Here is a 14892-nt window from a genome sequence, read left to right as displayed (position 1 = left end):
AGGCTGTCTGCTTTACAAGGACACTACACTCCCTGATTCAGGCAGTCTGCTCTGCAAGGACACCACACTCCCTGATTCAGCCTGTCTGCTCTACAAGGACACTACACTTCCTGATTCAGGCAGTCTGCTCTACAAGGACACAACACTCCCTGATTCAGGCAGTTTGCTCCACAAGGACATCACACCCATGATTCAGGCAGTCTGCTCCACAAGGATACCACACTCCCTGATTCAGGCAGTCTGCTCTACAAGGACACCACACTCCCTGATTCAGCCAGTCTGCTCTACAAGGACACCACACTCCCTGATTCAGGCAGTCTGCTCTACAAGGACACTACACTCCCTGATTCAGGCAGTTTGCGCCACAAGGACATCACACCCATGATTCAGGCAGTCTGCTCCACAAGGACACCACACTCCCTGATTCAGGCAGTCTGCTCTACAAGGACAGCACACTCCCTGATTCAGCCAGTCTGCTCTACAAGGACACAACACTCCCTGATTCAGGCAGTTTGCTCCACAAGGACACCACACTCCCTGATTCAGGCAGTCTGCTCTGCAAGGACACCACACTCCCTGAGGCAGGCTGTCTGCTTTACAAGGACACTACACTCCCTGATTCAGGCAGTCTGCTCTACAAGGACACAACACTCCCTGATTCAGCGAGTCTGCTCTACAAGGACACCACACTCCCTGATTCCGGCAGTCTGCTCTACAAGGACACCACACTCCCTGATTCAGGCAGTCTGCTCAACAAGGACACCACACTCCCTGGTTCAGGCAGTCTAATACAAGGACACCACACCCCCTGATTCAGGCAGTCTGCTCTACAAGGACACCACACTCCCTGATTCCGGCAGTCTGCTCTACAAGGACACCACACTCCCTGATTCCGGCAGTCTGCTCTACAAGGACACCACACTCCCTGATTCAGACAGTCTGCTCTTCAAGGACACCACACTCCCTGATTCAGGAAGTCTGCTCTACAAGGACACCACGCTCCCTGATTCAGGCAGTCTGCTCTACAAGGACACCACTCTCCCTGATTCAGGAAGTCTGCTCTACAAGGACACCACACTCCCTGATTCCGGCAGTCTGCTCTATAAGGACACCACACTCCCTGATTCAGGCAGTCTGCTCAACAAGGACACCACACTCCCTGATTCAGGCAGTCTAATACAAGGACACCACACTCCCTGATTCAGGCAGTCCAATACAAGGACACCACACTCCCAGATTCAGGCAGTCTGCTCTACAAGGACACCACACTCCCTGATTCCGCCAGTCTGCTCTACAAGGACAGAACACTCCCTGATTCAGACATTCTGCTCTTCAAGGACACCACACTCCCTGATTCAGGATGTCTGCTCTACAAGGACACCACGCTCCCTGATTCAGGCAGCCTGCTCTACAAGGACACCACACTCCCTGATTCAGGAAGGCTGCTCTACAAGGACACCACACTCCCTGATTCAGGCTGTCTGTTCTCACAAGGACACAACACTCCCTGATTCAAGCAGTCTGCTCTACAAGGACACCACGCTCCCTGATTCAGGCAGTCTGCTCTACAAGGACACCACTCTCCCTGATTCAGGAAGTCTGCTCTACAAGGACACCACACTCCCTGATTCCGGCAGTCTGCTCAACAAGGACACCACACTCCCTGATTCAGGCAGTCTGCTCAACAAGGACACCACACTCCCTGATTCAGGCAGTCTAATACAAGGACACCACACTCCCTGATTCAGGCAGTCCAATACAAGGACACCACACTCCCAGATTCAGAGAGTCTGCTCTACAAGGACACCACACTCCCTGATTCCGCCAGTCTGCTCTACAAGGACACCACACTCCCTGATTCAGACATTCTGCTCTTCAAGGACACAACACTCCCTGATTCAGGCAGTCTGCTCTACAAGGACACAACACTCCCTGATTCAGCCAGTCTGCTCTACAAGGACACAACACTCCCTGATTCAGGCAGTTTGCTCCACAAGGACACCACACTCCCTGAACCAGGCAGTCTGCTCTACAAGGACACCACACTCCCTGAGGCAGGCTGTCTGCTCTACAAGGACACTACACTCCCTGATTCAGGCAGTCTGCTCTACAAGGACACAACACTCCCTGATTCAGGCAGCCTGCTCTACAAGGACACAACACTCCCTGATTCAGCCAGTCTGCTCTACAAGGACACCACACTCCCTGATTCAGGCAGTCTGCTCTACAAGGACACCACACTCCCTGATTCAGGCAGTCTGCTCTACAAGGACACCACACTCCCTGATTCAGGCAGTCTGCTCTACAAGGACACCACTCTCCCTGATTCAGGAAGTCTGCTCCACAAGGACACCACTCTCCCTGATTCAGGAAGTCTGTTCCACAAGGACACCCCACTCCCTGATTCCGGCAGTCTGCTCTATAAGGACACCACACTCCCTGATTCAGGCAGTCTGCTCAACAAGGACACCACACTCCCTGATTCAGGCAGTCTAATACAAGGACACCACACTCCCTGATTCAGGCAGCCCAATACAAGGACACCACACTCCCTGATTCAGGATGTCTGCTCTACAAGGACACCACGCTCCCTGATTCAGGCAGCCTGCTCTACAAGGACACCACACTCCCTGATTCAGGAAAGCTGCTCTACAAGGACACCACACTCCCTGATTCAGGCTGTCTGTTCTCACAAGGACACAACACTCCCTGATTCAAGCAGTCTGCTCTACAAGGACACACCACTCCCTGATTCAGGCAGTCTGCTCTACAAGGACACACCACTCCCTGATTCAGGCAGTCTGCTCTACAAGGACACACCACTCCCTGATTCAGGCAGTCTGCTCTACAAGGGCACCACACTCCCTGATTCAGGCAGTCTGCTCTACAAGGACACAACACTGCCTGAGTCAGGCTGTCTGCTCTACAAGGACACCACACTCCCTGATTCAGGCAGTCTGCTCTACAAGGACACAACACTCCCTGATTCAGGCAGTCTGCTCTACAAGGACACAACACTCCCTGATTCAGGCAGTCTGCTCTACAAGGACACAACACTCCCTGATTCAGGCAGTCTAATACAAGGACACCACACTCTCTGATTCAGGCAGTCTGCTCCACAAGGACATCACACCCATGATTCAGGCAGTCTGCTCCACAAGGAAACCACACTCCCTGATTCAGGCACTCTACTCTACAAGGACACCACACTCCCTGATTCAGGCAGTCTGCTCTACAAGAACATCACACTCCCTGATTCAGGCAGTCTGCTCTACAAGGACACAACACTCCCTGATTCAAGCAGTCTGCTCTACAAGGACACCACACTCCCTGATTCCGGTAGTCTGCTCTACAAGGACACCACACTCCCTGATTCAGGAAGTCTGCTCAACAAGGACACCACACTCCCTGATTCAGGCTGTCTGCTCCACAAGGACACCACAATCCCAGATTCAAGCAGTCTGCTCTACAGGGACACCACACTCCCTGATTCAGGCAGTCTGCTCTACAAGGACACCACACTCCCTGATTCAGGCAGTCTGCTCTACAAGGACACCACTCTCCCTGATTCAGAAAGTTTGCTCTACAAGGACACCACACTCCCCGATTCAGGCAGACTACTCTACAAGGACACCACACTCCCAGATTCAAGCAGTCTGCTCTACAAGGACACCACACCCCCTGATTCCGGCAGTCTGCTCTACAAGGACACCGCACTCCCTGATTCAGGCAGTCGGCTCAACAAGGACATCACACTCCCTGATTCAGGCAGTCTAATAGAAGGACACCACACTCACTGATTTAGGCAGCCTGCTCTAGAAGGACACAACACTCCCTGCTTCCAGCAGTCTGCTCTACAACGACACCACACTCCCTGATTCTGGCAGTCTGCTCTACAAGGACACCACACTCCCCGATTCAGGCGGTCTAAAACAAAGACACCACTCCCCTGATCTAGGCAGTCTGCTCTACAAGGGCACCACACTCCCTGATTCAGGCAGTCTGCTCTACAAGGACACAACACTCCCTGATTCAGCCAGTCTACTCTACAAGGACACCACACTCCCTGATTCTGGCAGTCTGCTCTACAAGGACACCACACTCCCGGATACTGGCAGTCTGCTCTACAAGGACACCACACTCCCTGATTCAGGCAGTCTAATACAAAGACACCACTCCCCTGATCCAGGCAGTCTGCTCTACAAGGACACCACACTCCCTGATTCCGGCAGTCTGCTCTACAAGGACACCACACTCCCTGATTCAGGAAGTCTGCTCAACAAGGACACCACACTCCCTGATTCAGGCAGTCTGCTCTACAAGGACACAACACTCCCTGATTCAGGCAGTCTGCTCTACAAGGACACCACACTCCCTGATTCAGGCAGTCTAATACAAGGACACCACACTCACTGATTCAGGCAGCCTGCTCTAGAAGGACACAACACTCCATGCTTCCAGCAGTCTGCTCTACAAAGACACCACACTCCCTGATTCTGGCAGTCTGCTCTACAAGGACACCACACTCCCCGATTCAGGCAGTCTAAAACAAAGACACCACTCCCCTGATCTAGGCAGTCTGCTCTACAAGGGCACCACACTCCCTGATTCAGGCAGTCTGCTCCACAAGGACACCACACTCCCTGATTCAGGCAGTGTAATACAAGGACACCACACTCCCTGATTCTGGCAGTCTGCTCTACAAGGACACCACACTCCCGGATACTGGCAGTCTGCTCTACAAGGACACCACACTCCCTGATTCAGGCAGTCTAATACAAAGACACCACTCCCCTGATCCAGGCAGTCTGCTCTACAAGGACACCACACTCCCTGATTCAGGCAGTCAGCTCTACAAGGACACCACACTCCCTGATTCAAACAGTCTGCTCTATAAGGACACCACACTCCATGATTCAGGCAGTCTGCTCTACAAGGACACCACACGCCGTGATTCGGGCAGTCTGCTCTACAAGGACACCACACTTCATGATTCAGGCAGTCTGCTCAAAAAGGACACCACACTCCCTGATTCAGGCAGTATAATACAAGGACACCACAATCCCCGATTCAGGAAGTCTGCTCCACAACGACACCACACTCCCTGATTCCGGCAGTCTAATACAAGGACACCACACCCCTGATTCAGGCAGTCTGCTCTACAGGGACACCACACTCCCTGATTCAGGCAGTCTAACACAAGGACACCACAATCCGTGATCCAGGCAGTCTGCTCTTCAAGGACACCACGCTCCCTGATTCAGGCAGTCTGCTCTACAAGGACACCACACTCCCTGATTCAGGTAGTCTGCTCTACAAGGACACAACACTGCCTGATTCAGGCAGTCTAATACAAGGACACCACACTCCCTGATTCAGGCAGTCTGCTTCACAAGGACACCACACTCCATGATTCAGGCAGTCTGCTCCACAAGGACACCACACTCCCTGATTCAGGCAGTCTACTCTACAAGGACACCACACTCCCTGATTCAGGCAGTCTGCTCTACAAGGACACCACACTCCCTGATTCAGACAGTCTGCTCTACAAGGACACCACACCCCCTGATTCCGGCAGTCTGCTCTACAAGGACACCGCACTCCCTGATTCAGGCAGTCGGCTCAACAAGGACATCACACTCCCTGATTCAGGCAGTCTAATAGAAGGACACCACACTCACTGATTCAGGCAGCCTGCTCTAGAAGGACACAACACTCCCTGCTTCCAGCAGTCTGCTCTACAACGACACCACACTCCCTGATTCTGGCAGTCTTCTCTACAAGGACACCACACTCCCCGATTCAGGCGGTCTAAAACAAAGACACCACTCCCCTGATCTAGGCAGTCTGCTCTACAAGGGCACCACACTCCCTGATTCAGGCAGTCTGCTCTACAAGGACACAACACTCCCTGATTCAGCCAGTCTACTCTACAAGGACACCACACTCCCTGATTCTGGCAGTCTGCTCTACAAGGACACCACACTCCCGGATACTGGCAGTCTGCTCTACAAGGACACCACACTCCCTGATTCAGGCAGTCTAATACAAAGACACCACTCCCCTGATCCAGGCAGTCTGCTCTACAAGGACACCACACTCCCTGATTCCGGCAGTCTGCTCTACAAGGACACCACACTCCCTGATTCAGGAAGTCTGCTCAACAAGGACACCACACTCCCTGATTCAGGCAGTCTGCTCTACAAGGACACAACACTCCCTGATTCAGGCAGTCTGCTCTACAAGGACACCACACTCCCTGATTCAGGCAGTCTAATACAAGGACACCACACTCACTGATTCAGGCAGCCTGCTCTAGAAGGACACAACACTCCATGCTTCCAGCAGTCTGCTCTACAAAGACACCACACTCCCTGATTCTGGCAGTCTGCTCTACAAGGACACCACACTCCCTGATTCAGGCAGTCTAAAACAAAGACACCACTCCCCTGATCTAGGCAGTCTGCTCTACAAGGGCACCACACTCCCTGATTCAGGCAGTCTGCTCCACAAGGACACCACACTCCCTGATTCAGGCAGTGTAATACAAGGACACCACACTCCCTGATTCTGGCAGTCTGCTCTACAAGGACACCACACTCCCGGATACTGGCAGTCTGCTCTACAAGGACACCACACTCCCTGATTCAGGCAGTCTAATACAAAGACACCACTCCCCTGATCCAGGCAGTCTGCTCTACAAGGACACCACACTCCCTGATTCAGGCAGTCAGCTCTACAAGGACACCACACTCCCTGATTCAAACAGTCTGCTCTATAAGGACACCACACTCCATGATTCAGGCAGTCTGCTCTACAAGGACACCACACGCCGTGATTCGGGCAGTCTGCTCTACAAGGACACCACACTTCATGATTCAGGCAGTCTGCTCAAAAAGGACACCACACTCCCTGATTCAGGCAGTATAATACAAGGACACCACAATCCCCGATTCAGGAAGTCTGCTCCACAACGACACCACACTCCCTGATTCCGGCAGTCTAATACAAGGACACCACACCCCTGATTCAGGCAGTCTGCTCTACAGGGACACCACACTCCCTGATTCAGGCAGTCTAATACAAGGACACCACAATCCGTGATCCAGGCAGTCTGCTCTTCAAGGACACCACGCTCCCTGATTCAGGCAGTCTGCTCTACAAGGACACCACACTCCCTGATTCAGGTAGTCTGCTCTACAAGGACACAACACTGCCTGATTCAGGCAGTCTAATACAAGGACACCACACTCCCTGATTCAGGCAGTCTGCTTCACAAGGACACCACACTCCATGATTCAGGCAGTCTGCTCCACAAGGACACCACACTCCCTGATTCAGGCAGTCTACTCTACAAGGACACCACACTCCCTGATTCAGGCAGTCTGCTCTACAAGGACACCACACTTCCTGATTCAGACAGTCTGCTCTACAAGGACACCGCACTCCCTGATTCAGGCAGTCTGCTCTACAAGGACACCGCACTCCCTGATTAAGACAGTTTGCTCTGCAAGGACACCACACTCCCTAATTCAGGCAGTCTGCTCTACATGGACACCACACTCCCAGATTCAAGCAGTCTGCTCTACAAGGACACAACACTCCCTGATTCAGGCAGTTTGCTCTACAAGGACACCACACTCCCTGATTCGGGCAGTCTGCTCTACAAGGACACCACACTCCCTGATTCCGGCAGTCTGCTCTACAAGTACACCGCACTCCCTGATTCAGGCAGTCTGCTCAACAAGGACACCACACTCCCTGATTCAGGCAGTCTGCTCTAGAAGGACACAACACTCCCTGATTCAGGCAGTCTGCTCCACAAGGACACCACACTCCATGATTCAGGCAGTATGCTCTACAAGGACACCACACTCCCTGATTCCGGCAGTCTAATACAAGGACACAACACTCCCTGATTCAGGCAGTCTGCTCTACAGGGACACCACACTCCATGATTCAGGCAGTCTGCTCTACAGGGACACCACACTCCCTGATTCCGGCAGTCTAATACAAGGACACCACACCCCTGATTCAGGCAGTATGCTCTACAGGGACACCACACTCCCTGATTCAGGCACTCTAATACAAGGACACCACACTCCCTGATTCAGGCAGTCTAATACATGGACACCACACTCCCTGATCCAGGCAGTCTGCTCTACAAGGATGTAGTACTCCTGGAGATGGGAAACTTGCTGTACAACTTGAATAGAGACCCACCAAGGAGCTGGTGCCCTTTCCGAGGAGAAGAATGCCCCTGGGCTCGGCAAGGAACTCACCTCTGCCACGTAATCGGGCCCTCCAAACAGATCGATGAGCTCGTCCAGGGTGTTGAGAGGAAGCTCTTTGCCCAGCTCTTTCACCTTCATAATCAGATCTTGCTTCATCCGCTCCACGTGCTCCAACGTGCCAGGCAAGGAGTGGAAGTCCTTCTGAAAATTTGGCAGTGGCAGTCTGGCTGTCGGGTAGAAGAAACATGTCACGTTAGGAGTACAGAAAGCAGCTGTGTAATCCATGTACCCTTCACCCCAGCCATTCCTCAGAGTAGAAAAGACCCCCTAGCAGCCATGGTTAAGGGGGCGCACTCCCCATATGTACAATATATCTCTACTCCAACTACAGTAGGTGTTCTATAATCCCTAGCTTGTAGAAATGAGGTACCAAATTCTATTTCTAGATAAAGCTGTAGACCCTCAACCCCCAACTTAAGACAGCCACCCGGGTGCAGGTATTACCTGGCTTCTCCAGGCCATGCTGTTAACAGTGTGATCCACTGCACAGTTGTCTCCTCCCTCATCTTCATACACACCTACATCACTAGCAGTGTTCACTACCTGGCTCCTCCAGAGTGTATCCGTTCACAGTGTGAGCCACCTCACAGCTCTCTCCCTTCACACACCCCTACGGCAATCACTAGCAGTGTTCACTACCTGGCTCCTCCAGAGTGTATCCGTTCACAGTGTGAGCCACCTCACAGCTCTCTCCCTTCACACACCCCTACGGCAATCACTAGCAGTGTTCATTACCTGGCTCCTCCAGAGTGTACCCGTTCACAGTGTGATCCACCTCCCAGCTCTCTCCCTTCACACACCCCTACGGCAATCACTAGCAGTGTTCACTACCTGGCTCCTCCAGAGTGTATCCGTTCACAGTGTGATCCACCTCACAGCTCTCTCCCTTCACACACCCCTACGGCAATCACTAGCAGTGTTCACTACCTGGCTCCTCCAGAGTGTATCCGTTCACAGTGTGATCCACCTCACAGCTCTCTCCCTTCACACACCCCTACGGCAATCACTAGCAGTGTTCACTACCTGGCTCCTCCAGAGTGTATCCGTTCACAGTGTGATCCACCTCACAGCTCTCTCCCTTCACACACCCCTACGGCAATCACTAGCAGTGTTCACTACCTGGCTCCTCCAGAGTGTATCCGTTCACAGTGTGATCCACCTCACAGCTCTCTCCCTTCACACACCCCTACGGCAATCACTAGCAGTGTTCACTACCTGGCTCCTCCAGAGTGTATCCGTTCACAGTGTGATCCACCTCACAGCTCTCTCCCTTCACACACCCCTACGGCAATCACTAGCAGTGTTCACTACCTGGCTCCTCCAGAGTGTACCCATTCACAGTGTGAGCCACCTCACAGCTCTCTCCCTTCACACACCCCTACGGCAATCACTAGCAGTGTTCACTACCTGGCTCCTCCAGAGTGTATCCGTTCACAGTGTGAGCCACCTCCTAGCTCTCTCCCTTCACACACCCTTACGGCAATCACTAACAGTGTTCATTACCTGGCTCCTCCAGAGTGTATCCGTTCACAGTGTGATCCACCTCACAGCTCTCTCCCTTCACACACCCCTACGGCAATCACTAGCAGTGTTCACTACCTGGCTCGTCCAGGCTGTACCCGTTCACAGTGTGATCCACTTCACAGCTCTCTCCCTTCACACACCCCTACGGCAATCACTAGCAGTGTTCACTACCTGGCTCGTCCAGGCTGTACCCGTTCACAGTGTGATCCACTTCACAGCTCTCTCCCTTCACACACCCCTACGGCAATCACTAGCAGTGTTCACTACCTGGCTCCTCCAGAGTGTATCCGTTCACAGTGTGATCCACCTCCCAGCTCTCTCCCTTCACACACCCCTACGGCAATCACTAGCAGTGTTCACTACCTGGCTCCTCCAGAGTGTATCCGTTCACAGTGTGATCCACCTCACAGCTCTCTCCCTTCACACACCCCTACGGCAATCACTAGCAGTGTTCATTACCTGGCTCCTCCAGAGTGTATCCGTTCACAGTGTGATCCACAAAGATGACATCGTCGTTGTCGAAGAGCGACTCTGGCGAGGAATTGAAATCACTGTCGATCCCCAGCTCGGAGTCGCTGCTGCTATCGTCACTGATTTTTATCACCCCAGAGCTCAGCTCGAAACCACCTTTGGGAACCTTCGCACATCGCACCTTCTGTCGCCCTGGAAAAAAGGAGCCTGGTAAGCCAAGAAGTCCTTAGGGGCACTGGGACTGCTTCAGTCATGACTCGCATTTTAGGGATGCCGTCCCCTATAAGGGCACCCTGAGTAACCAGAAAATGGACCTAAATGGACTCCTGACATAAGAAGACACAACTTCAACACACAAGTGTGAAGGAGAGCTTCCATAAACACAACAATCCCGCCAAGGTGAGGGGCAAGGAAAGCAATAAGCATTTCTTTTAGAGGGCTATCCTTAAAAAGCTCATCAGGTTTAGACACAGAGGGGACAGAAGGAACCCCAAAGGGATTAACAGGAAGGACAGAAACAGAAGCCCAAGTGTGCAAGGACAACAGAGGCTGTTGACTGATGATAAACAACAAACTGCGCCAAAGGGCACCTCAGAACCTGAGTGAGCAAGAGATCACTTACGTTTCCGTTTTGTTGCCGCGCCTTTCTCTCGCTTTTTCTTCGACAGTGGAAAGTGCTTCTGAATTAATGACAGAAAGACGCCCCTGAAACGAAGTCACAAATTTTAGTTCTGTAGCCTATAGAATATGAACCATTGCAATCGATAGGAAATCCCCGCTGTTCAGTGTGCCCAAAGCTGCAAAAAGAAGAACCCTGGGGCAACAATTTGTTGATCACAGTGTGGATGAACATGGCACAGGAGCACCACTGCAGACCCAGCCTTAGCTTGCCCCAAAGCCCACCACCTTTACACAGCGCAAGTGAGTGTACGTACTCCGCAGCAGACACGAAGCAGTTGAGCTGCCCGTCGTTCTCGTCCAGGACTTCACGGGTGCGCGCCTCTCCTGTGGACTGAAGACCAATGACGATGCACTGCGAGGGAGGAGAAAGACAAAGTACCTGGTGAGTACCGGAGGGAGGTTCCCTCTGAGCACTCACGAGTCCGCTGAACCAGACTAGATATCGACTGTTAACTGGGCATAAATGTAAGCACATTTCTCTTTAGTGGAGAGAAATTATCACACAATGTTGTTAAAGATCTTTCTGTCCATCTGCTGTCAGTAGTAACAGCACAAGGGCCACAGGACATTTACCATCAGCGTGAAACAACAGGCAGATTCTGCTCCCAAATAACTCAGAAGGTGGCATTTTACAATCACAGAATAAAAGATCCCACCAATTACTTTCTGAAATATGCACTACTATGAAGTATGAGACCTGAAACCAGCCCAGAGGAGGGGTGCACATACAGAGCTCTAGGTCCAAAATAGTCACACTAAGCTATGAAAGTCAATTTAAAGTATTTACTCTTTCCTTCACAATTTGTGTTCAACAAATGTGAAAAACTAAGTCAAAGGCTGCAGCAACATATTGATACACAATGCTGTCTCTAAGAGAAGCACAGAAAAGATGGACCTAAAGTCGACCCCACAGTAATATGGTGGATTCAAAACCTGCTCTCCAGTATTTTTTAAAAATTGGTAACAATAAGTTAACAAAAACATGCACTATCAAGCCAGCCGTTAAGTTGATGGCACTCTGCAGTGCAACGGGCTACTGGGCAGTCTTTTACCTTGTCCTTGGCGAGCTGTTGCTTAGCCAGGGCCACCAGACGTCTTACTTTGGCAGCGATGCAGAGGTACTTGAAGAAGCGTTGATGGGCAGACCAGAACTGGCCCCACAGGGACTTGCGGGACTCCAGGCCAATGAGGTCTGCTGCCTGCTGGAAAACTGTGAGTGCCTCTGCCCACTGCAACAACAGAGGGAGCAAGTTAGAAAACTCCATTAATAATGCCATCACCAGCTCTGTAATGTCTGCCACAACCCTCAGAGTGCGGTATACATCCGTGCACCACTGACACCCATCACAACACACAGCACGCGGCAATAATGCCATCACCAGGTCTGTAATGTCTGCCACAACTCTCAGAGTGCGGTATACATCCGTGCACCACTGACACCCATCACAACACACAGCACGCGGCAATAATGCCATCACCAGGTCTGTAATGTCTGCCAAAACTCTCAGAGTGCGGTATACATCCGTGCACCACTGACACCCATCACAACACACAGCACGCGGCAATAATGCCATCACCAGGTCTGTAATGTCTGCCACAACTCTCAGAGTGCGGTATACATCCGTGCACCACTGACACCCATCACAACACACAGCACGCGGCAATAATGCCATCACCAGGTCTGTAATGTCTGCCAAAACTCTCAGAGTGCGGTATACATCCGTGCACCACTGACACCCATCACAACACACAGCACGCGGCAATAATGCCATCACCAGGTCTGTAATGTCTGCCACAACTCTCAGAGTGCGGTATACATCCGTGCACCACTGACAAACATCACAACACACAGCACGCGGCAATAATGCCATCACCAGGTCTGTAATGTCTGCCACAACTCTCAGAGTGCGGTATACATCCGTGCACCACTGACACCCATCACAACACACAGCACGCGGCAATAATGCCATCACCAGGTCTGTAATGTCTGCCACAACTCTCAGAGTGCGGTATACATCCGTGCACCACTGACACCCATCACAACACACAGCACGCGGCAATAATGCCATCACCAGGTCTGTAATGTCTGCCACAACTCTCAGAGTGCGGTATACATCCGTGCACCACTGACACCCATCACAACACACAGCACGCGGCAATAATGCCATCACCAGGTCTGTAATGTCTGCCAAAACTCTCAGAGTGCGGTATACATCTGTTCACCACTGACACCCATCACAACACACAGCACGCGGCAATAATGTCATCACCAGGTTTGTAATGTCTGCCAAAACTCTCAGAGTGCGGTATACATCCGTGCACCACTGACACCCATCACAACACACAGCACGCGGCAATAATGCCATCACCAGGTCTGTAATGTCTGCCAAAACTCTCAGAGTGCGGTATACATCCGTGCACCACTGACACCCATCACAACACACAGCACGCGGCAATAATGCCATCACCAGGTCTGTAATGTCTGCCAAAACTCTCAGAGTGCGGTATACATCCGTGCACCACTGACACCCATCACAACACACAGCACGCGGCAATAATGCCATCACCAGGTCTGTAATGTCTGCCAAAACTCTCAGAGTGCGGTATACATCCGTGCACCACTGACACCCATCACAACACACAGCACGCGGCAATAATGCCATCACCAGGTCTGTAATGTCTGCCACAACTCTCAGAGTGCGGTATACATCCGTGCACCACTGACACCCATCACAACACACAGCACGCGGCAATAATGCCATCACCAGGTCTGTAATGTCTGCCAAAACTCTCAGAGTGCGGTATACATCCGTGCACCACTGACACCCATCACAACACACAGCACGCGGCAATAATGCCATCACCAGGTCTGTAATGTCTGCCACAACTCTCAGAGTGCGGTATACATCCGTGCACCACTGACACCCATCACAACACACAGCACGCGGCAATAATGCCATCACCAGGTCTGTAATGTCTGCCAAAACTCTCAGAGTGCGGTATACATCCGTGCACCACTGACACCCATCACAACACACAGCACGCGGCAATAATGCCATCACCAGGTCTGTAATGTCTGCCACAACTCTCAGAGTGCGGTATACATCCGTGCACCACTGACAAACATCACAACACACAGCACGCGGCAATAATGCCATCACCAGGTCTGTAATGTCTGCCACAACTCTCAGAGTGCGGTATACATCCGTGCACCACTGACACCCATCACAACACACAGCACGCGGCAATAATGCCATCACCAGGTCTGTAATGTCTGCCACAACTCTCAGAGTGCGGTATACATCCGTGCACCACTGACACCCATCACAACACACAGCACGCGGCAATAATGCCATCACCAGGTCTGTAATGTCTGCCACAACTCTCAGAGTGCGGTATACATCCGTGCACCACTGACACCCATCACAACACACAGCACGCGGCAATAATGCCATCACCAGGTCTGTAATGTCTGCCAAAACTCTCAGAGTGCGGTATACATCCGTGCACCACTGACACCCATCACAACACACAGCACGCGGCAATAATGCCATCACCAGGTCTGTAATGTCTGCCAAAACTCTCAGAGTGCGGTATACATCCGTGCACCACTGACACCCATCACAACACACAGCACGCGGCAATAATGCCATCACCAGGTCTGTAATGTCTGCCAAAACTCTCAGAGTGCGGTATACATCCGTGCACCACTGACACCCATCACAACACACAGCACGCGGCAATAATGCCATCACCAGGTCTGTAATGTCTGCCAAAACTCTCAGAGTGCGGTATACATCCGTGCACCACTGACACCCATCACAACACACAGCACGCGGCAATAATGCCATCACCAGGTCTGTAATGTCTGCCAAAACTCTCAGAGTGCGGTATACATCCGTGCACCACTGACACCCATCAC

The 14892-nt window shown here is 51.9% G+C and overlaps 1 protein-coding gene across 3 annotated transcripts in view; it reads right to left on the bottom strand.

Moving 5' to 3' along the window:
- Window positions 1-14892, bottom strand: part of SBNO2 (strawberry notch homolog 2) — a 542051-nt gene that overhangs the window by 247354 nt on the left and 279805 nt on the right. For all 3 annotated transcript variants that reach the window (XM_069216340.1, XM_069216341.1, XM_069216342.1), the window contains 5 exons: window positions 12023-12199; window positions 11225-11322; window positions 10912-10994; window positions 10278-10481; window positions 8283-8461 (listed from right to left, as the gene is read on the bottom strand). In XM_069216340.1, the coding sequence (XP_069072441.1) occupies window positions 8283-8461; window positions 10278-10481; window positions 10912-10994; window positions 11225-11322; window positions 12023-12199 (741 nt within the window). The remainder of the gene's footprint in view (window positions 1-8282; window positions 8462-10277; window positions 10482-10911; window positions 10995-11224; window positions 11323-12022; window positions 12200-14892) is intronic.

Source organism: Pleurodeles waltl, chromosome 12, assembly GCF_031143425.1.
Source record: "Pleurodeles waltl isolate 20211129_DDA chromosome 12, aPleWal1.hap1.20221129, whole genome shotgun sequence".
Lineage (NCBI taxonomy): Eukaryota > Metazoa > Chordata > Amphibia > Caudata > Salamandridae > Pleurodeles > Pleurodeles waltl.
This window is presented reverse-complemented; position numbering and strand designations above follow the sequence as displayed.